At 51.9% G+C, this 20887-nt stretch overlaps 4 protein-coding genes across 8 annotated transcripts; 3 read left to right on the top strand and 1 right to left on the bottom strand.

Annotated features, from left to right (window-relative positions):
* Positions 1–49: 49 nt before the first annotated feature.
* LOC144215216 (C3a anaphylatoxin chemotactic receptor-like) lies at positions 50–1913 on the top strand. The gene is made up of 4 exons (XM_077744050.1): positions 50–580; positions 682–747; positions 813–1010; positions 1080–1913. The coding sequence occupies exons 3-4, from the start codon at positions 849–851 to the stop codon at positions 1911–1913; spliced, it is 996 nt and encodes a 331-aa protein (XP_077600176.1). The 5' UTR covers positions 50–580; positions 682–747; positions 813–848.
* A 349-nt stretch (positions 1914–2262) lies between these two features.
* LOC144215123 (C3a anaphylatoxin chemotactic receptor-like) lies at positions 2263–4139 on the top strand. The gene is made up of 3 exons (XM_077743927.1): positions 2263–2436; positions 2555–2734; positions 2819–4139. The coding sequence occupies exons 2-3, from the start codon at positions 2597–2599 to the stop codon at positions 3737–3739; spliced, it is 1059 nt and encodes a 352-aa protein (XP_077600053.1). The 5' UTR covers positions 2263–2436; positions 2555–2596; the 3' UTR covers positions 3740–4139.
* Positions 3896–7010, bottom strand: slc39a7 (solute carrier family 39 member 7). The gene is made up of 9 exons (XM_077743926.1): positions 6690–7010; positions 5946–6219; positions 5680–5777; positions 5443–5611; positions 5198–5266; positions 5014–5136; positions 4863–4946; positions 4534–4730; positions 3896–4469 (listed from the first exon to the last, which is right to left on the bottom strand). Exons 2-9 carry the CDS (start codon positions 6208–6210, stop codon positions 4200–4202), a joined length of 1275 nt encoding a protein of 424 aa, XP_077600052.1. The 5' UTR covers positions 6211–6219; positions 6690–7010; the 3' UTR covers positions 3896–4199.
* Positions 7011–13930: 6920 nt separating this feature from the next.
* LOC144214738 (retinoic acid receptor RXR-beta-A) lies at positions 13931–20688 on the top strand. Of its 5 annotated transcripts, none has more exons than XM_077743368.1 (12): positions 13931–14181; positions 14895–15030; positions 15384–15616; positions 15861–16014; positions 16089–16268; positions 16442–16602; positions 16686–16815; positions 16889–17021; positions 18294–18329; positions 18701–18792; positions 18880–18985; positions 19063–20688. In XM_077743368.1, the coding sequence occupies exons 2-12, from the start codon at positions 15015–15017 to the stop codon at positions 19208–19210; spliced, it is 1389 nt and encodes a 462-aa protein (XP_077599494.1). In that variant the 5' UTR covers positions 13931–14181; positions 14895–15014; the 3' UTR covers positions 19211–20688. The 5 variants fall into 5 exon arrangements, with proteins under 5 accessions (XP_077599494.1, XP_077599493.1, XP_077599496.1 ...); XM_077743367.1 differs by having other exon boundaries at positions 14867–15030; XM_077743370.1 differs by having other exon boundaries at positions 13932–14181; positions 14867–15047.
* Positions 20689–20887: the final 199 nt, after the last annotated feature.

The following is a 20887-nucleotide window of genomic DNA, read 5'->3' as shown; positions in this document are numbered from 1 at the left end:
AAAAATAGAAACCATGACATTTCAAATAAAAATGCAAATCAAAGCCTCATTCAAATCATTGAATGTAAAAATAAATCCAACAATGAGAATGTAATAGTAGAAATTCGGACCAGATCACAATTTCAGAGTGCCCCCCCCCCTGTTTTTTTTAACTATTAAAACTAGAAATAAGCAAATAAGACTAGTAATATTGCGTACGGGACGACAATAGGTTTCCACAATCATCCCGGTCAATGCGTGAGTGAATGTGTTAATAATGTTGCTGCGTTAAAAATACGGTTACAGATTTGATATACTTCAAGAGAAATAAACAGAAAAGGTCAAAGGTCAACAAACATTCCTCATATCATTAACTGCAACAAAATCGTCCGGGAGAGGGCCCTTTTTTGGCCAGTAAATTGGCCGCCACGTGGCGGAAAAGATGCTGTTATTTTCTTAGGAAATGTATTTACAGCGCTGACTCGTTGACGCCGTGTGTTTGACGCACAAAAGGGGGAAGTATCGAGAATGTGTGCCCGAGTGTGCGTTTCCATTGGGTGTTTGCGCCATCGATGGACAGCTGCATCTTTAAATGAACAAAGTAGGTCCAAAATGGTTGCTTTGAAAGTAAAGTGCGTCTTGTAAAAGTGCTGTTTTTGCCTACTACTACTTTCTTCTTACTCATTTCTTCTTCTTCCTCAGAAGGTCTACCTCTTCTGGTTCCGTCTCCAGAAGGTCCAGTGACGTCATCAAGCGGACTCTTTTAAGGTCGGTTAGCTCCGAGTCTCGAAATGAGCCCTTTTAAATATGTATTTTCTGACATTTTGCCTTAGCCTGAGCGGACGTCCCCGTCTCCCTCCTCAGGCGCCATGTCGTGGGCGGTCTTCAACGGCTCCCGCGGCGCCGTCCCGGCGTCCCAGGCCGGCAAAGGCGACATGGACACGTCGTCCGTGGTCCTCAACGCCCTGACCATCCTGCTGGGCGTCCCGGGCAACTCGCTGGTCATCTGGGTGGCCGGATTCCGACTCCAGGTGGATTTGTGGGCTTTGCCTTCCGGCCAGCGCGACTGGCGCTCACCCCCCCCCCCCCCCTTTCCCCAGCCCGGCGTCCTCAACGTGTGGCTGGTCAACCTGGCGGTGGCGGACTTGATCTTCTGCTTGACCCGCGTCTTCCCCCTGGTCAAGAAGCTGTTCCTGAACCACTGGCCCCTCGGCCCGTCTGTCTGCAAGTTCAACGGCCTCTTCAAGTACGGCAACATGTTCTGCTCCGTCTTCTTCCTGGCCGTCATCGGCCTGGACCGGGCCGTCTGCGTGTGGCTCCCCGTCTGGGCCCGCCGGCGCCGCACGCCCCGCCTGGCCCGGGCGGCGGCCGCCTGCGTGTGGGCGGCGTCGCTGGTGCTCAGCGCGCCCTACTTCTTCTACCGCCGAGTCCGGTCGGACGGCGGGAACCTCAGCAGGTGCTCGACGGACGAGGTGCGGGACCCCGGGGTGAGGACGGCGCTGTACTGGATCCGCTTCCTCTGCGGCTTCCTGCTGCCCTTCCTGGTCATCCTGTGCTGCTACGCGCTGACGGCGGCGGGCATCTGCCGCGCCCGCTTTTCCGGCAAGCCGCGCGTCCTGCGGGTCTCGCTCCTGCTGGTGGTGGCCTTCTTCGCGTGCTGGGCTCCCTACCACGGCCTGCTCATGCTGCGGATGTCCCACGGGAAAAGCCCGGCCGTCAAGACGTGGCTGCCCGCCGCCAAGGCCGTGGCTTACTTCAACAGCTGCGTCAACCCGCTCCTCTACTGCCTGGCGGGCCTCTTGACCAAAGGGCGGGCCGGCGAGTCCCCGGCGGGCCTGTGCAAGAGCGCCCTGGCCGTGGTCGACGACGTGGACGTGGAGGCGAGGACCGGCCGGTCCGGCGACCACCCTCGCGGGAGCCGCTCGTCCTTGTGACGGGATCCGTGTCGCGAACGCAAATAAACACATGCCCTTGGTTGGCTCCTCTTTTTTCTTTTTAAAGCCAGTGTGACGCCGCCGATCGTTGATTCGATTCAATGAGATAACTTGGCTATTGGCAAGAGGGTGAGAAGACAGACATCTTAGACATAAATGAATAGGTCATAAAGAAGTTGATGAATCAATCTTTAGCCGACACACGCATACATAGGATTGGTCTTGACATTCGGCCATTGATGATGCCGCCCGCTTCCTGGCCCGAGGATTTGCTGTCCATGTCAAAGAGTGGCAGAGCAGGTCCAATCCGATGTCTCCGCTCCGGCTCCGCCCCCCCCCCCACGCTGCCCAGGCTTTCTTAGTATCAAGTCAACGGAGTCTGCGTCGTTGGGCGTGCGCGCATCAAAGTCAAAAGACATTGTGATTGCTCAAAGCCAAGTTGACTTTTTGGGGATTTCTCATTTCAGTTTTACTAAATTGAATTGTTCAAGTGGAAAAGACATACATCGCTGAAGCCACCAGGGTAAGTCACACTTGAAGTCCGCCAGGCTCCACATTAAAAACAGCACTAACGCTAAAAAAAAAAGTAGAATTTGCTAAAGACATCCACAAATAAGAGCGTTCCTTTGACGAAATGACAGGCGCCTGGCTATTTGGTAACGAAGACCAGGTCAGGTGGCGCCATGAGCCCCGTTTGTAACCCGTGCGCCCGCGGCGAAGTCCAGATGGACTTTGTGGCCGTGGTGGTCAACACGCTCAACGTCCTGCTGGGCATTCCGGGCAACTGCGCCGTGATTTGGGTGGCCGGTTTCAGGCTCAAGGTAACTATGGCGTGTGCGTCTGGGCCGGCCGCGCCCGCCCGCCCCGCCTGACGCCAGCGCTCCTCCCCCCCCCCGCCCCGCCAGGCGTCCGTCTTCAACGTGTGGCTGGTCAACCTGGCCCTGGCGGACCTGATTTTCTGCGTGACCCGAATCATGGCCCTGGTCAAGGTCCTGCTGTTGGACCGCTGGGTCTTTGGCCTGTGGCTCTGCAAGCTGGGCGGCTTCTTCAAGTACGCCAACATGTTCTGCTCCGTCTTCATGCTGGCCGTCATCAGCGCCGACCGGGCGGCCTGCATCTGCTTCCCCGTCTACAGCCGCCGCCACCGCACCCTGCGCGCCTCCCGGGCGCTGGCGGCGGCCGCCTGGGCGACGGGCCTGGGCTTCAGCGTGCCCTTCGCCGTGGGCCGCCGCTTCTCCCTCTGCGGCGAGAAGGGCAACCGCTGCAGCTCGGGCGGCTGCGGCTGCCACTTGAGGACGGCGCTGTACTGGCTGCGCTTCCTCTGCGGCTTCCTGCTGCCCTTCCTGGCGGTGGCGCTGTGCTCCACCCTGGCCGGGGTGGGTCTCCTGCGCACCCGGCTGTCCGGGAAGCACCGCACGCTGCGGGTCCTGGCCCTGCTGGCCGCCGCCTTCTTCCTGTGCTGGGCTCCTTACCACGTCCTGCTGATGGTCAGGATGGCGGACCGCCAGAGCCGGCTGGTGGCGTGCTTCCTGCCCGCCGCCAAGGGCCTGGCCTTCCTCAACACCTGCCTCAACCCCCTGCTGTACTTTTCGCTCGGATTCAGGGCCACCGACAAGAAGTCTCCCACGGGCCCGCCGGGCGCCGACCAGGCGCGGCGGACCGCCGCCGCCACCTCCGGGGAGAGGCCCCAAGGGAGAGGGCCGCCCCAGGAGGGTTTGAATCCGGACGACTTGCCCAGGGGCCGGCCGGACCACGCCACGGCCCATGAAAATGGTGGAGCTGCCGTGTTGCCTTTTAAAAAGATGATGGTGACCTCATTTGTTTAGGAAAGAAAATGAGCTGGACCAATTTGACAATCCAATCCGAATTCAACTTGATACGTGTTGCCATGTTTCCATTTGGTCTTGTCTTAATGATGTTTTTTTTTTAGCTCGTTCAGGCGCCACTTGTATTTTGTTGACGGTTAACATTGACATTGTCGCTTCATTCTTGACAACTTTTATTGGTCAAAGTTGTGTACAATCAGGTTGCTTTTGTAAACTGCCCCGGTCACAATAAAGTCTGCGCTCTCTTTTATTCCACGTTTGTGTACAAAGAGGGAGGGGATTTCAAGTGTCCACAATTCCGGGAAAAACAAACAAACCTGGCAACAAATGACAAAAATGTAAAATGCTGGCATCCTGGACATTGGTGGCCTAAAAGAAAGACACGAGAAAAGAAAAGAAACCCCCCCAAAAAAAGAAAAAGAAGGCCCGGCCGGACAGCATTCGTCCCCCAAAGTGATTTTTAAAAAGCAATTTTCTCCTCATACTCGCCGATGAGAACCATCATGGCAACGCCAAAGACCAGGGCCAGGATCTCCATCAGCGACTGTCCGAAACCGGAGCGCCCGGCCAGGAGTTCCGGGAGGACGGTCACCGTGGCGATGTAAATGAAGCCGCCCGCCGTGAAGGGGAGGATCCACGTCACGGCCGCCGCGTCCACCCCCTCGGCCAGCAGCGAGCAGACCGTGCCGGCCAACGCCCCCAGCGCCGTCAGCAGTTGCAGACTCATGGCCTGGCGGGGGGGGGACGGTCAGAGTTGAAAAGCGCGGTGACCCACGGACGACGGCGACGCCCACCTTCCTCTTGGTGCAGCCCGACTGCACCAGGATGGCAAAGTCGCCGATTTCGTGGGGGACTTCGTGCAGCAGGATGGTCAGCGTGGTGAGGGCGCCCACCCCCGGTCCCACCAGGAAGGAGGCGCCGATGGCCAGCCCGTCCGTGAAATTGTGCGTGAAGTCGGCCGCCAGGTTCAGGTAACCGGACACCTTGATGTCTGCGCACACACACAAGCAGCTCATAATAAAAGCAAATATTTGCTTCTTGTGTATACAAAACAATCCTCTGCATTGGCATTTTCTTGACTTTTGTCTCAATTTGGCTAATAAAGAAGAATGCTTGCGCTCACCCACGCTTTTCTCCGCTTTCTTCTTCTTGGAGCCTTTCTTCTTCTTTTCCTCTTCTCCATCGCTGTCCTTCTCCTTGACGGACCCTAAAATAGCACGGAAGGTGAAGCCCGCCCGGCCAGCGCGCCGATGATTTCTCGCCGCCCGTCTCACCGTGCGAGTGTCCGTGGGCGTGGCCTCCCTTGAGCAAACGTACAAACTTCTCCACCATCAGAAAGGCCACGATGCCGGCCAGCACCCACAGGCCCACCGACATCATGTGACCGTGAGCGCCACCTGTGGAAGGACGGGTGTGCCGTCGGCCGGCAGTCTCAAAACGATTGGAACGTCCACGTACCGTGAGAGTGGCCGTGTTGGTGGGCTTCTTGGCCGCCGTGCGCGTCCTCGCCGTGATGGGAGTGTGGTTCTGCGGCGTGGTCAAAAAGAGATGGGGTTGAAAAGTCACCATCCGTCTCTTTGGATGGAGGACTTGATAGATCACGGGGGATCGATTGAGGTTTTGACGCCAAGGTGACGGTTGAGAGGAGCTGGCGTGAAAAAGTCCCTCGCTCAAGGTTGACACGGCGAGCTTCAAGAACGTACCCAAGGCGTGCGGTATGAGGTGAAGGAAGGCGTCGCCCAGCAGGCCTCCCGACGCAAAACTCAGCAGCACCTTGAGCAGATTCTGGTGCTGGTCGCTGTTGGACTGAACTGGGATGAGGAAGAGAATGAGGAAGGGCGCGGCGCTGATCAGTAGGGTGGCGCCGATGGCCTGAAAGGAGCAAAGTGGGGGAGTTACTCATTGTTTTTTTTTTGGATTTACAGTCCCCGTATTGGCACCTGTGTCCACAACTCCATCGTGTCTCGCTTCTCGGTCTGCCTCTTCGGCTCTGGAGTTTTGCCGTGGCCGTGGGCGTGGCCATGGTCGTGGGCGTGCTCTAGAGGTTTAGCAAATGGATTCATCAACAGTCACGTCTCAAAATAATTAGGAAAAAAAACATGTGATTACTTTGCCAATTCTGAGGATACTTCAAATATCTTTGGGAAGCTTACCAAAAGCACAATGGGAGGAGCTAGTCAACGTTTACCACAGTGACAGTCATTACCGTGCAACTGCCCCTGGCCTTCTTCCGCTTTCGGCAAGTTAGCCTGGGCGCTCCACTTGCTAGCGCCGTGGAACATTTTCATCTCGGGATCGGGATCGTGCGCGTGGTGGTGGTGGTGGTCGTCTTCGTGGGCGTGGCCATGGTGGTGATGGTGACCGTGATGATGCTCATGCGAGTGGCCGTGAGCGTCGCTCAGATGCGAAGCAAACAACAGCCATAGCATAGACACGGCCAGCGTCGTCGTTAGCAGATGTGGGCGCCCCATGCTACTTACCTGGAAAAACACACACAAACTTGTCAGAGGTTTGGACTAAACATGAAAATGCAACGAGGCCACTCCCATATCTTCAAACCATGATATGAGAATCACTACAGTACATACTGGTTACTTTTAAAGACCAAAACAACGATTGAATGGCAACCTTCGTAAGGAATGACATGTTGCATTACATTCCGTTGTATTGATTGATGCTTTACAAGAAACTGCGTGAAAGCTTCAAAGTTTGTGCAAAAAAAGCGGCCGCTTACAATTAAAAATACAAACTTCCTAAATTTGCATACGATCAGAACCCTGGGTCGTGCGCAATTTAGTGGTTTGAGCAGTTGATTTTTACACCACTTAAACCGGACAACCAATAAACAAAGCCCATTGAACGCAGCATCAATTCGAGGCTAACCATTTGGGGACTGCGCGTTCACAACAACGGGATTATCGCCCACAAGTACATATTTGAGGGTGCTCACCGGAGAACGCCGCTGGTCCACCGGTTGTCTGGAGTTTATTTCACTTTAATGCGTTGTGCAAAGTGGACTGAAATGGACCACGGAGGATTTCCGTCACCTGGAGCTATGCTAGCTGCTGACCAAGACGTGGCATTCGCGCAACAGTCCAAATCTCGCGTGAAGACATCCCGTTTCCAAGCAACCCTAGTTTACTACGCTTTGAAACATGGACGTGCGTGTGCTCTTTTCAATCGCAACTCACGTAGTTTAATACTTAAGAGACCCAACTTGACCACTGTATAAGCAAGTGACTTTTTAACAGGCGCTAGTGTAGCTAAGTGAGACAAATGGGGAAGTGATGGGTTGAGCCTCGCGAGATTCGTCCCGGTTTGGCGCCCGCTAGTAGTCGTGACGTCAACACGGAAACGCAAGACAGATGAGCAATATAAAATAGTATAATTAGCTTTCTAAGAGTTGTAAAGAGAAGATGTAACTTAAACATGGCAATTTTATACTAACCAAAAAACCAGTAAGTATTAATAGTCTTGGTTTGATAACTTGACAATAAACATGAAAAATATTAACTTTAGAATCCAGTTTGAAAAGGAAATCAACAATTTCTTATAGCTTTAAATGTGATATGGTGTCACCTGCTGGTAGGGGGAGGGGAAGATTTTTTTTTTCTTTTGTTGCTTCATTATTCACGTTTCATTTCAATTCAAATGAGCGTGTCAAATCCAAGTCTTAGGTACTACATAATGATATATATTGTGTTACCACTAGAGGACATCGTTTCCTCTTATCATCAAGAATGTATGGTGTATGAATGTAAAAAAAGGTAGTCAAAGCAGTTTTAATACAATGATACTTTAGGTGCTTATGTTTTAGAAGGAGAAAGAAATTTGCCCATCAATACAATTGTCATTTCTCGACTGCAAATTCATAAACATTTCTTGTACTAAATTGCCGATTTCCATGACAATGTATGTCTTGATTCTGGCAAATGACGTTGACAAAAAGAAAGTACCATTAAGATCAAGAAATTGAAGAGTTGGAATAAAATTAATGCATTGACGGCACATGTGATATTGTTCTTTTATTTCTGCAAATCATCATTTTTCTTTGTTTTTTTGTTTTCCTCTTCTTCTTCTTTGAACAGATGTCAGACGTGCTCTGAGACGGACTCGCCGGCCGGCATTGGAATCAATCAATAATCCTTGTCGGCGAGTAAAGTCTACTTCAAGTTCACACGTCCTGAAGGGGCGTCTGCAGCCGGCTGCTCATTTGGTCCGGGGTCCGCGTTGACCCCGGAGCCTCCGCCGGGGATTGTCCTCATGCAAATGGAGAGGGGCCGGCGATTCATGGCCGCACAATTCGATTAGACATCTGCATATTGAGCATCTGCACCCCCAGCCAAAAATCTGCCCATACTTGGCCGACCCCCGGGCCCCCTCGTTCTATGGGCCGCGACCCCCGGGGTTGGGGGGGGGGGGGGGGGGGTCCGGGCCCATTCGCCCCCGCCTGACCCCGTCGGGCCCGCCGACAATACCTCAACATAATACCTAAACATTGACGTATGAGACACATCATTCATATAATATTATTTGGAAGATGACTGATTTGCCTTGACTGTGTAATATTTTCCATGTTTTTCTTTTATAGCCCCATTTATTAACACCTTAAAATGCAATGACCAAAAAATAAAACCATGATGTGCATACTTCAAGTGAAAGTTTCCAAGGTGAGAGTCCATATGTATTATTGGATGCTGGGATGTCATTCCTTGAAAGAAAGCCCCACTCCCCATCCAATCAAAGCCAATTGAGTCATCAAGGCCAGACGTTAATCGGACGGCCAGCGACTCCCGTCGGGACGCGTTTGTAACGACAACGCAATTTGTTCAAAGGCTTTTGTCTCGCCGGCCACGCCGCCGCGTCTCGGGGCGGCCCGACAAAAGGCATCCGACGGAGCGCCCGACTTGGCCCGCTCTTAATCCTATTAGCGCCTCCGACGAGCCGCGCTCCCGTCGACCACGACGGCGGCGGCGGCGGGCGGCCACCGGCGAGAGGGGCCAATTATCGTTTTGGCATTAGCGTTGGCCTAAAAATACGGAAGGTATCGAACCCTGGAGCCCAGAATTGCCGGGCCGACGCGCTAACGTGCAGTCACGTCCCTTACAAACAATGATGGCAATTTTTAACGTTTAGCTAACTAGTTATCAGTCCATTGGGGGTGTCATCATGTTTTCCTTTTTGTCTTTTGGGTTCCATCTTTGTTCTCGGCAAACGCTGGCAAAACACATGCCCGACTTTCCGAAATGGAAAGTTTGCTAGCGTTTAGTGGCCCATTGATTCATCGGCGCTTTGTGGCGCCTGAAAACGGGCGGAATGAAGTCGTCCTTTGTCTTCTTTGGGTATGGTTTCTGCGGCCAAAGTGCGGGAGGGGGCCACGCCGGGCCACGCCGGGCCAAACGGGGCCAGCCACGAGGGCCACACAGGCAAGCTCAATGGCGCCGTCGCCATTCAACGCGTTCAATTGGCTGGCAAATGCGGCCTCCGATTAGCCGCCGCCGGCTAACGCCGGGGACCCCCGCGTAGCTCCGTTTCGGGGCCCCTTTCGCTAACCCCCCTGGCCTTATCAGTTCAATGTTAACGTCCGACGGCGGCGGCGGCGGCGTCCACTTTGCGGACGTCTGATTAGAAGAAAGGCCAGCGGGGGAGGGAGACGGGGCGAGAAATGTCCTCAGCTTCTTCCCTCCTTCTTTTCTCACCCCGGCCTCCTCTTGTGTGCTGTCCAGCTGCCCGTGACCCCTTGACCCGCCGACCCTCACTCCTGACCCCTGGACCCGTTCCCACGCCACGCCTTTTTGTGCCCGGCGCGCCATGGCAACACCTTGCTCGCCGCGGCTGCCACGGTAACAGATGGACAGAGGTTTGGAAATAACTTCATTCAGGGTCTTCTTGGGGCGGCGGGGGCGTGGGGGGGTTGCCGTGGACAATCTGCCTGGCCCGAGAGCCCCACCCGCCCAGTATGACGCCCCCTCCGCACACATACTTATACACACACACATGGCCTCTCTGGGCGCGCTACTTTGAAGACCCCCCCCCCCCCCCCGTCCAATCACCTCAAAAAGTTCACGTCCAAAAATTCCAGAAAAGGCCATTTTGAGGCGTCCGTCTGATTTGAAGTCATTGATTTTTTTCATGGTTTTCTGAATTGCATATTCTCCCGTGGTTGGCGGGGGGGAACGTATTCCGGCCGACTCCCTGAAATGGTGGCCAGCCATTCTGGTTGTTGACTCCCCACTTGCCAAAAACAAATGTTTCTCTTCCTCAGGAAAACAATTTGGCATCATTAAAGCGGCATAATGACGGCCCTCCTTAATCTGTCCTCCTTGGGCCCGTTTAGCCCGTTTAGCCCGAGGTTAGTTAGTGATTAGCACCCTAACTGCGGGACTTGATTTTGCGCCATTCACTTTGCGGTTTGTCGGCGGGTTTGCAAAAAGAGCCCCCCCCGTCGTCGCCGTCTAGGCAAAAGAGCCCCCCACAGCCTCGAACCCTAACTTGTTCTAATGGGCAGGCACGAGAAAACAAGGGGGATAATAAGAGTGGAGAGATCATTAACGGCACGCACACGCCGACTTAGCGCCGACTTAGCGCTCTCCTACACGGCGGACCGTAAATAGCAGCGGTGTGAAATGGGATATGATATGATGGGCTATTTTTAACACTGGCACTTTGAGACAATGCAAAAAAAAGTCAACTCTCCTCTTCAAATGGTGCCATTTGGGGAAAAAGACGTCCCGTCCAGTTGAGGCGCTCAAAATGGAGTATTAAAATGAGGAAATCTCGCCCAGTCCCAGTATCTACCATGATTTCTTCTACCTCTGACTTATTTCTGTGTGTCTTTTGCTGTGTCTGTATTCTACGCCTGTGGCTACTGCGATGACAATGACATTCCCCCAATAAAGTGATCTCATCTCCTCCCCATTTGCCCAGCGGATTGCCACTAAAATAATAATAACCACACACACAAAAACGTCTGTTGGCAGTGAAATTGGACATTTTGCTCCACCATGATGCACAATTTTTAAACTTATTTTTCTGGGATACCAAAGATAAAAAGTTCAAGTATTCAAGGAGCAGGTTTGTGTGTCTGGAGGGGGGCTGTAATTATTTTTTGGGAGGGGGGGGGCAGGCTACCATAAGGCCAAAATCACATATGCAAAAGCATTTAATCACATTTGTGGATTACATATCTGCCGTCTTGGAAAGCATCTGCATCCTACTCCCCCCCCCTCCCCCCCACCCACCCTCCTCCATCCTTCCTTCCATCCAGCCAGCCGGCCACCAGGACCCCCCACCACACCACTCACCCCCCGGGCCCCCCCCTTCTCTGCCTCTCACCCACTTCATTGTACCAAAGGAGATTTTCTCCATTGAGGCCCAGTCTCTTAGGTAACCCCAGCGCTGCATGAAATGAGAGCGAGAGAGGCAGAGACGCACTGAAAGGGAGAGCGAGAAAAAGAGGGGCGGGGAAATTGAAAAAAAAGAAAAAAACGGGAGAAGGGCCACACCATTGTAAAGGCGGAGGGCGGGCGTCGGGCTCCGGACGTGGGGGCTTGAAGAAGGAGAGGGAGAAGGACGCGGGACCAGAGGTGCCAGAGGCGGAGAAGGCGAAAGATGGACGAGCCACCGTGCACGCCTTCCCACGGGAGCCCCGCTCCGGGAGGCCGTGCCGACTACGAAAGGGGGAGATGCTGCCGTACAGGTAAACCATCGCGCGTGGCTTTTTTTGGGCGCCAGCTGGTGGTGGTGGTGGTGGTGGTGGGGAGGGTTGGGGGGTGTCTACCACCTTATAGCCTCCAGGCCTTGCGAGCAAAAGTGCGTCGAGAGCGGCCAAACTCCCAGGCAAAGTTTGGCCGTGGGTTGGTTGGACGGAGAAAGCGGGAGGGAGGGAGTCCGTGCAGGGGCTCGCCGTCGGGGGCATCGGGGAGGCCGTCCTTTGTGGCCCCGCCGCCATGGTGGCCACGGCACATGGGCTTCCCCAGAATAGGCCCCGGGAGAAAGCAGAGGGAGCTTGACTTTTTTGCCCAACTCTTTTTTTTCCTTCTTCTTCTTTTTCTTTTTCTACCGAGCCCTCCTCCCCCCCGACGGCCCACCTGCTCCCAGTGTCACGGTGGCCGCCCTTTTGTCCGTTCCTCCGACGCCTTCTTTTGTGACCCGGGAAGCGACCCCCGGCTGGGCAAATAGCGTCTTCCCGGCGCTCTCCCTCTCGGTCCGGGTTCTCCTCCCTCGGCGACCGAGGCCTCTCCTCCAACCCGTGGACGGCGGCCCCACAACCAAAAGGACGGGGGGTCCGGAGCTGATTGTCCAAACGCAATTCTTGCGTCTGCCTCGTTGAAACCAGGAGTTGTGGATGGACATCACGCTCCAGACCTCTCCCTGTCGACGAGGGACCGGTCGCTAAAAGACGGAAGTGGACCCGGCTCTGGGAACGGCCGGGATTGTCGACTCCCGGCCCGCTTCTCTCAAAGTCTTTTTGCCGGAAGAGGACACACTGTCAAAGGATGTGTGTGAGTGATAAACAACATGGGTCGTCCTAAAAAAAAGTGCCGTTCAAAAGTGGGAGTGAAAACTGTGTAAGGTTTTTCTTCAGTTAGCCAGGCTCATTATTGAACCATTTTTAAGTGGACAAAAGTCAGCTGGCGTGGAACAGGTTGTCTTTAAACGGGGGACGACGGGTGGGCGTTCGGTCGGGACGTCAAAAGCGCCGCCACGCTTCTCCGCCGCCGCTAATTCGCCCCCGTGTGTGTGTGTGTGTTTTCCTGATGGCAGGACGGAAAATCCAGGAAGTGGACGAGACATTTTGGAGGGAAAATGGGCAACCGGGAAAAAGCCGACGGCGGATCGTGAGCCACGGGTGAGACGGACGCACGCGGGAAGTGACCGGCCGCTGTGGGAAATATGGATAGAGAAACAACGGGGACGCTGGGGGTTGCTTTGCTTTGCTTTGCTGAAGGTGCTGAAGGGGGTGCAAGGGGGGGAGGCAGGGGGGGAGGAGGGGGAGGAGGGATCAAGAGAGAGAGGGCATTAATATGCTAATGAGCCCCGTCAATGCACAACAGGCCCAGTGACCAGGCTAATCACTAGTGGACACACACTGCACTTAATCCCTCACGCCGCGCTCACACTCACGTACACACACACCCATGCATTAACATCTCCTCTTTGCCCCCCCCCCCCCCTCAAAATTCTGATAACAATGTCCTGTTTTATTATGTTTGGCCAGGTGTTTTTTTTTTGGAGGCTAAGACTACATTTGAAATATGGGTTAACTTGACGCAGATTTTTATTTGAGCGTTGATGGTGCTGGTGGATGTCCATTTTTTGGGGGGGGGGGGGGGCGGGAGCGTCCCCAGTTGAAATGGTTTGGACGTCCAACGTGGCAGTCTTAGATCTTAATTCAAGTCGGGAAGAGAATTGACTCAGTTTGGATGCTGCATTTCCAAAGAAATGATCCTATTTTAAGTGAATAAAAATATATTTATCTCTGCTAGAGGCTGTCTTTCATTTCTGTGGTGTTGTCCTGTATTGCATCCAAAATACTATCATCAGAACAAAGTGTATTGGATTGGGCTTTTTGACACATTTCATTGAATTGAATGACTGCTTTCATCAAGTACAGACATGACATGATCTCCGTGCGGTAACCTCCAAAGAAAAGGAACTAAACTTATTTTAGCCTTTTCACCTTTCTGCACAGCGACATGTGGGTCAACATGCATACAAAACGGCTACAGAAAAGCGACACTGCCAGCTGCGGCGTCCTTTGCAACTAACTTGTGTGTGGGTGTGTGTGTGTGTGTGTGTGAGTGTGTTTGTGTGTGTGTGGCCATGTTTACTCACATGTCACATCACTGAAGCATGATGTAACAAGATCATAGTAACAAGAGCATGAACACTTGTTTTAATATCGTATGTACAAAAACAAAACACAAACAGAGTCATACATTCTTTCTCCTCCGCCAGGAACGAACACAGCTACGTTTCAATATTGAATGACATCACATTATATCAATTCCTGCTGTTTCTTTTTTCTCAAGCAGGTTAATACATTCCATTGGAGGAGCCCCCCCCCCCCCCCCCCCCCGCACCTCAAACCTGGTTCGAGTTACGATCGCGCTCAATGAATCCGTGTGACTCGTGTCTCGAGACAACATTGTGGTTGAGTGGCTACATTTATCTGGCAGCAATACTGTACTCGACTGGCTAAATTTATCAGGAAGCAATACTTTCTGTACTCTCCAGTAGAGTCCCTCTCCTCCTCCACCACCTCCACCGTCACCGTGTTCTCATCCTAGCGCGGGGGGAGGCTCGTCTGCGGGCCCGAGTGAGTGCGTGTGCGCGCTGTGGGGGCGGCGGCGGTGGCGGTGGTGAGGGGGGCCAGCGAGACCCACGCCCGGGGCCCAGTCGGCAACATCGATTCATGAGAGGAAGATACGCCGCTAAATGTCAGTAGTCGACATTATTATATTATTTTACATATACATTTTACATAGACATTACATATTATTTTGCCTCAAATGTGTGATATTGATCATCACCGGTGTGCGCATCGCCGACACTTTAGCTTCCGAGTTAGCCGTTGTGCTAACTCGCAAACACTTTAGCACGTAGCTAAGACAGCCAGCGAGGGCGAGCTCCTGGCTTTCTTTACAAACTTTGGAGACCGTAAACGCGAATTTAGGGGAATTATAACGACACCGGCACTTGGTCCTGATTATTTGCCTACGAATAGTTTGGTTAGGTTTGTCTAGGCGGGGTGTAAATTCGTTTCATATCGAGCTAACTATGTGCATATGCTAGCTTCTTCCCAAATGCCATCCAAACATTGAAATGTTTTATTGACGGCAGCCAAAATAAACCCCGTACACCTTTGCGGTATGAGTGTTAATGTGTTAGGGTTAGGAGAGTGTGTAATAATGCATAATTAATGTCGCTTGACCGTGTTTTGATTCCCCGCACAAGCCAACCTGGCGCCTGTCAAACAGCTGTTTGCTTTGGCCTATTGTATTTAAAAGGACATTCCAATCAGTCAAAAACACAAATTAAACACTGACTGCGTGGATTTTTGTTATTGTTATTGTTGTGTACTTGTCGTCAAACTTAATAATGTATTCCCGTTCTGCATGTCAGAGCCATTTTTTGGGTTCCCCCAAAGCAGCTCCGGCCCGGGCCCGAGTCCGCGGTCTCGAGTTTGACGGCGGGCTGCTAGACGCGAAGCCTCGACGGTGTGCAGCGGCCACTGATTCCCGGGGAGCCCCCGGTCGGAACATTTCGGACCATGGGAGACAGTCGAGGTGAGAACCAAGTGACGGTAAGCTGCAGCAAAACCCATGCACAGCAACTCGGGTTTCTTAAACGAATCAAGCGTAGGACGATTTGCGTGCACGTCCTCTACTGGCTGACGCCGAACCTACAGGGAGGGAAAGATAAATCATCCCTGATGCAAACATTTTAAAAAGAAAAATCCACTAGAGGAAGCCTGTTCATCATGAAAGAAGCTGCTCGTCCAATATTTTTGGGATTAATCCAACTTGTCCAGGATCTCAAATTAAGATTCACTGTTGAAAAGTCATGTCTAAACTGTAAAAACAAAACCAAATATTATGGGCAACCGCTGATCGATTGGGCCGAACATTTTTGTGGGCAGATTCACGGAGCCCCGACAGTTCGTCGGTGTCCTCGCCGCCGTCGGGCCAGCGCTCGCCGCCCCTGGCACCGGCGGCGACCTCCGTGACCTCCCTGCCTCCCATTTCCAGCGCCGGGGTCAACAGCCCAATCAGTAGCATGGGCTCCCCGTTTTCGGTCATCAGCTCCTCTCTGGGCTCCCCCTGCCTGCCCGGTACGCCGTCGGTTGGCTACGGTCCCATTAGTAGCCCCCAAGTAAGCCACATTCCATTTCTTGTCATTCCAACACCCTACCGGATGTCCAATCCATTCGTAATGTAATCAATAAGTTAGTCTTAAAACAATGTGGGGTGTTGCCGGCCGGCTTTTACTGGCTAAATAAAGCAACATTTCCAGGTCATTTTGCCTAAATGGACTAGTAGATCTATGCTTTCGTTGCACTTTTTCCCTTGATCCTATAAAGCCCATTTTTTTTTTCTTTTTTTTTTTCTTTTTATAGATAAACTCCACCGTCTCCATGTCGGGACTCCACGCGGTGAGCAGCTCGGACGACGTCAAACCTCCCGTCGGCTTGAAGCTGTCGGCGGCGCACAGCCCGGGTCCCATGCTTTCCCAGAAACGCCTTTGTTCCATCTGTGGCGACCGATCCTCCGGTGAGCGTTTTCCTCCCGGCATGAAGAAATGCTCGGTCGGGGGGCTTGACGGTGTGGTTGCCTTTGGCCGCCAGGAAAGCATTACGGCGTGTACAGCTGCGAGGGTTGCAAAGGCTTCTTCAAGCGGACGGTGCGCAAAGACCTGACCTACACCTGTCGGGATAACAAGGAATGCATGGTGGACAAGAGGCAGAGAAACCGCTGCCAGTACTGCCGCTACCAAAAGTGCCTGGCCATGGGCATGAAGAGAGAAGGTCAGTTCGTTGAGGGACCGCAAAAATATGCAAATATTTACTGCCCGGAGCTGAAGTTTGGAAACATTAGGGACGTGTCCGATCGGAAATGGAGCCCCATCGGGTCATTTTCAGAGGATCGGAATCAAATGAAAAAAAGATTGTTCTCCTAAAGCCAATCTCTCCTGCCGCAGCCGTTCAAGAGGAGCGTCAGAGGAACAGGGAGCGCGAGGGCGAGGTGGAGTCCACCAGCGCCGTCAACGAGGAGATGCCCGTGGAGAAGATTTTGGAGGCGGAGATGGCCGTGGAGCAAAAGACGGAGCTCCACGCCGACGGAACCTCCGGAGGGAGCTCGGTGAGTGGCCTATGGGCCGGCCGGACGGACCGGGGTTGTCCCCGAAAATGTTGTGGCGAGATATTCCCCGCCGTCTCCCTCAGCCCAACGACCCGGTCACCAACATCTGCCAAGCCGCCGACAAGCAGCTCTTTACCCTGGTGGAGTGGGCCAAGAGGATCCCACACTTTTCGGAGCTGGCCCTCGACGACCAGGTCATCTTGCTACGTGCGGGTAAAGAAAAAATAAAACACCGACTGGGCAGAATGGAGGAGGAGCTCGCAGAAAATAAGGTCCTCCCCCACAGGTTGGAACGAGCTGCTGATCGCGTCCTTCTCCCACCGCTCCATCACGGTGAAGGACGGCATCTTGCTGGCCACCGGCCTCCACGTGCATCGAAACAGCGCTCACAGCGCCGGCGTGGGCGCCATCTTTGACAGGTAGGCGTCACCCCCTTGCAGACACTCCCAGCACCACGTCGGCTCCCGGGCTTTTGCGCTTTAAAATGAGGAGGCTTGAAAACAAGCGCTTCGTTGACAATAGTTTCAATTGATTCTTTGATCCCTGAAATAATTCAAACTTATCTTTTGTACATATTTTTTCAACTTTTCCATGCATGAATTATAGCTTTTAAAAAAATATAACATTCATCAAGGACAGGGCTCCCAATCTTGTATATTTAGCGTTTTCCATTTGACATGAATTCAAGTACTGTAGTCAGTATTTGCAAATGCAAAAAGTCCACATTAGGGCCACCTGATAAACATTCAAGTTTATTTTTTCCATTCAATCCCCATTAGCTGCGTTTTAGTGCCCTCCTGTGGTATCATAAGGGATTGTAGCAGAACCAGAGCTGCTGCAATTTTTTTCAGCATCATCCGAGTTTAAAAAAGCGCTTGTGTGCCGTCACGTCTGGATCTAGTGACCACATAGATGTCACGTGACTGGCTGCCGCTTGCTTGTCTTTTTTCTTTCATGGGTTCGCCGCCGTTTCTAATACACAATGAGACGCACTTTTGCCACTCTCTGCCTGACGCGGTAACGGCTGCCCGACGGTTACTAATTCCCGGTGGCGTTCACTTGGGCGTTCAAATGGCTGACTGCTTTGATCTGTGGACTGAAAATCCAATGTGCAGATGATGTTGTCTATCCAATCACAATGTGTGGCTTCTCTGTTAATTCCACAGTTCTCTTCTCTCTGTGCTCAGTGTTTGATTTCCTATTTTTAGTTTTTAGAATAACACATTGTACCTAGAAAATCCAATCCTAGCATTTGACACAAGCCTGTCATTGTTTGTCAGGGGTTCTCAAACTTTTTGGTTAGAATGACCCCCCTAATGTCCAATGGAAAACATTAGCCTGATTAAACTTGAATCAATTCTCACCCTAAAGAGTCATATTGTTACAGTCCTAAATTCACCAGCAATTGAATCTGTAAAAAAATGGAGGTTCTCTGTAAATCCCCCCCCTATTTTCTTGCAGGGTTTGAGAACCGCTGGTCCAAATGAAAAGAAAACCAAAATGCAACTTGCATGATCCACGCCAACCTTTTTGTTTTCATGTTTTAAGGCTAACGAGAGCACGTGCTCAAGTTGCAAACACAAGCAAGCACGCACGCACGCACGCACGCACGCACGCACGCACACACGCGTACTAGCCATGTGACTGTGAATTAACACTCTAATAGTAACACATTGTGATTGCATACGCAGGGCGCACAATGCTGAGGTTGGGGCCATATTTGACAGGTAATTACGCCACGACACAAACACTCTTGTTGAAGGCCTCCTCTGCGCTCCCCACTTGGAATACAAAGCCAAGAAATGTGGCTCTAAAATAACCTGCACACAAATGAACGGGTGTTTGGATGGATTTCATGTGGGAGAGCCGGGAATAAATCAATCCTGTTTGGAAATATGTGGTTGAAACAACAAAAGATAAGAATTGGTTCTTCCCTGCGGCCTCTCGCGCGCGCGCGTGCATGACTTGTTTGGCGACCGATCCGAGGTGGGCCGGCCGTTTTAAGAAGATGCGTCTCCGCTCTTCTGAATTTGTGTGAATGTTGTGTCCATTCTTCTTTCTCCATTCTTCTTCTTCTTCTTGTTGTTTTCTGCTGCAGGGTTTTGACGGAATTGGTGAGCAAGATGCGAGACATGCAGATGGACAAAACGGAACTGGGCTGCCTGCGTGCCATCATCCTCTTCAATCCAGGTAGGCGCCACGCCACGCCACGCTGCTCCGTGGTGGTGCCGCTCACCCCAGAGCATCTCTCTCTCTCTCTGTCTCTCGGCTGTGCAGATGCCAAGGGCTTGTCCAACCCGAGCGAGGTGGAGGTGCTGAGGGAACGGGTGTACGCGTCTCTGGAGACGTACTGCAAGCAGAAATACCCGGAGCAGCAGGGCAGGTAAGCACGTATCAACCGTAGCCTCCAAAGGTGATTTGTGAATTTTTTTTTTTTCTTTTTGTCCCCGCCGCCCTCAGATTCGCCAAGCTCCTCCTCCGACTGCCGGCGCTGCGTTCCATCGGCCTGAAGTGCCTGGAGCACCTGTTTTTCTTCAAGCTGATCGGCGACACGCCCATCGACACTTTCCTGATGGAGATGCTGGAGGCCCCTCACCAGCTCACCTAGGCTTGCTCCCACTGCCGCTGGCCCAAGTAGCCTTCACACACACACACACACACACACACACACACACACACAATTCACTCGCTGTATCGCACACATTTGAGCTGGCAGAAACGACACACTTTTAAACAACACCATCTCACAAGTCAGCCGTCGACAAGAGGCACACACACACACACACACACACACACAAACAAATGTAATGGCACAGACAAGGTCTGGAAGTGGTCATCTCAGAGGGCCTTTGACATTTTCCACTGGACGACTTTGACTTTGGATGTTTTTTTTTTTTTCCGGCTTCCAATCGGGCACGTAGCATTTGAACAGACTCTTGTAAAATGTATGAGCCTATAGTATACACGTAGACGCTTTGTATTTCCACCAGCGTGCTGATAGTGGCTTTTGGTTTCAATCTCAAAGTACTGTACTCATGAAATGAGAGCTTTTTGTTTTTTAGATTTTTTTTCTTGTCAAGGCATTGAAATCCAGGAGGGTCTGGGAGCACTTTGAATGCGTTCACTTTGTCCTTCCACCCCCACGTTGGCTTTGTGAGGCAAAGAAAAAAAAACAACAATGACTTGAATTGACCATTTTTTTTTCTTTTTTTTTTTGCTTTCAGATCAGGTCATCTTTCATTTTTCTCTTCCGTTTTTCTTCCGTTTCGCCAGACGGTGGCTCGCTCTCTCTTTTGGTCGTCGATGCACTTTTTTGCGAGCGGTGCCCCTATGGGCCGCCCACCCGCCCGCCGTCTCTCCGACGGGGCTACTTTGGCGTGCGGGCTTTCTCTTTGCTCCCCGGTAATGCACAGTTGACTTCCCCTTGCAATCAATGGTGGCTCATTCAAAGACGCGTGTCCTCTCAAAGAGGATTTCTTGCACCGGTCGCTCGGTCGGTGTCAATGGGAAAGGCCGCCAAAAGAACACCTGTAAAACAGATGCTCTTTTTTTTTTCTTCTTCTTTCAGTCTTTCTTCCTTGACCAGGCTGAGCAAAGCACCAATCCGTATTTACTTTTTTGTTTTCACGAGTCGGCTCACATTTCTACCTATACTTTTGGAATACATTGAGCATGCTTTCAATTCATTTTTCCATCCACAGCTCCCTAAAATGTTTTTATAAATGAAACCATTGTAACTTATAAAGTGCTAAAAGCATTGATTGACATATGGAAAAAGTGACTTTAGGTACCCCCCGGCCAAAGGTCAATTTGGGCCCATTTCTCCAGGTGGAGCTCCAATCTTCCTTCTTCTTACTTTTTGCCTGCCCTCCCCGTGCTTCCATCTTTTAGTTTTTCTTCCAAAGTATTAAGGAAAGGCCCGTCGGAAGGCGCCGCCCTCTCCTCCATCCCGTTTGTGTCTTTCTCGTTGGTGACTATCGTGCGTGGGAAGACTGTGATGTTCTCTTCTTTTTTTCTGTCATGAATTCCCGACTCTGGTTTCACTTTGTTGTATGATGTCTGAAATAAAGCTTTTAATACTGTCAACCAATGTTCCCTCTAAGCAAAAGAGCACTACTCTTGTCTTCTCCGCGCACAATCAATCATATGGCTCGCACAAATTAGGATCCAAACTTTTATTTATTTGAAATTTTTATTTTGTAGCCCTTTTCCCATGATGTCGCCGTTTACTGTCTGTGTAATACGTATTGTTTCATAGCATCAAGACCATAAAAGTCCCGTCTAC

This window comes from Stigmatopora nigra, chromosome 21, assembly GCF_051989575.1.
Source record: "Stigmatopora nigra isolate UIUO_SnigA chromosome 21, RoL_Snig_1.1, whole genome shotgun sequence".
Taxonomy (NCBI): domain Eukaryota; kingdom Metazoa; phylum Chordata; class Actinopteri; order Syngnathiformes; family Syngnathidae; genus Stigmatopora; species Stigmatopora nigra.
The sequence above is the reverse complement of the archived record's forward strand: the minus strand, read 5'-3'. Positions and strand labels throughout refer to the sequence as shown.

Bases quoted from the DNA above. Each gene is read 5' to 3' on its own strand.
- LOC144215123 (XM_077743927.1), top strand. From the start codon at position 2,597: ATGAGCCCCGTTTGTAACCCGTGCGCCCGCGGCGAAGTCCAGATGGAC. The intron at 2,735-2,818 runs GTAACTATGGCG...CCGCCCCGCCAG, and splicing joins TGGCCGGTTTCAGGCTCAAG to GCGTCCGTCTTCAACGTGTG.
- slc39a7 (XM_077743926.1), bottom strand. From the start codon at position 6,210: ATGGGGCGCCCACATCTGCTAACGACGACGCTGGCCGTGTCTATGCTA. The intron at 5,267-5,442 runs GTACGTTCTTGA...ACCACGCCGCAG, and splicing joins CCTCATACCGCACGCCTTGG to AACCACACTCCCATCACGGC. The intron at 4,731-4,862 runs GTGAGCGCAAGC...GTGTGTGCGCAG, and splicing joins GAAAGCGGAGAAAAGCGTGG to ACATCAAGGTGTCCGGTTAC.
- LOC144215216 (XM_077744050.1), top strand. From the start codon at position 849: ATGTCGTGGGCGGTCTTCAACGGCTCCCGCGGCGCCGTCCCGGCGTCC. The intron at 1,011-1,079 runs GTGGATTTGTGG...CCCTTTCCCCAG, and splicing joins TGGCCGGATTCCGACTCCAG to CCCGGCGTCCTCAACGTGTG.
- LOC144214738 (XM_077743368.1), top strand. The intron at 15,617-15,860 runs GTAAGCCACATT...TTCTTTTTATAG, and splicing joins GTCCCATTAGTAGCCCCCAA to ATAAACTCCACCGTCTCCAT. The intron at 16,816-16,888 runs GTAAAGAAAAAA...CCTCCCCCACAG, and splicing joins GGTCATCTTGCTACGTGCGG to GTTGGAACGAGCTGCTGATC.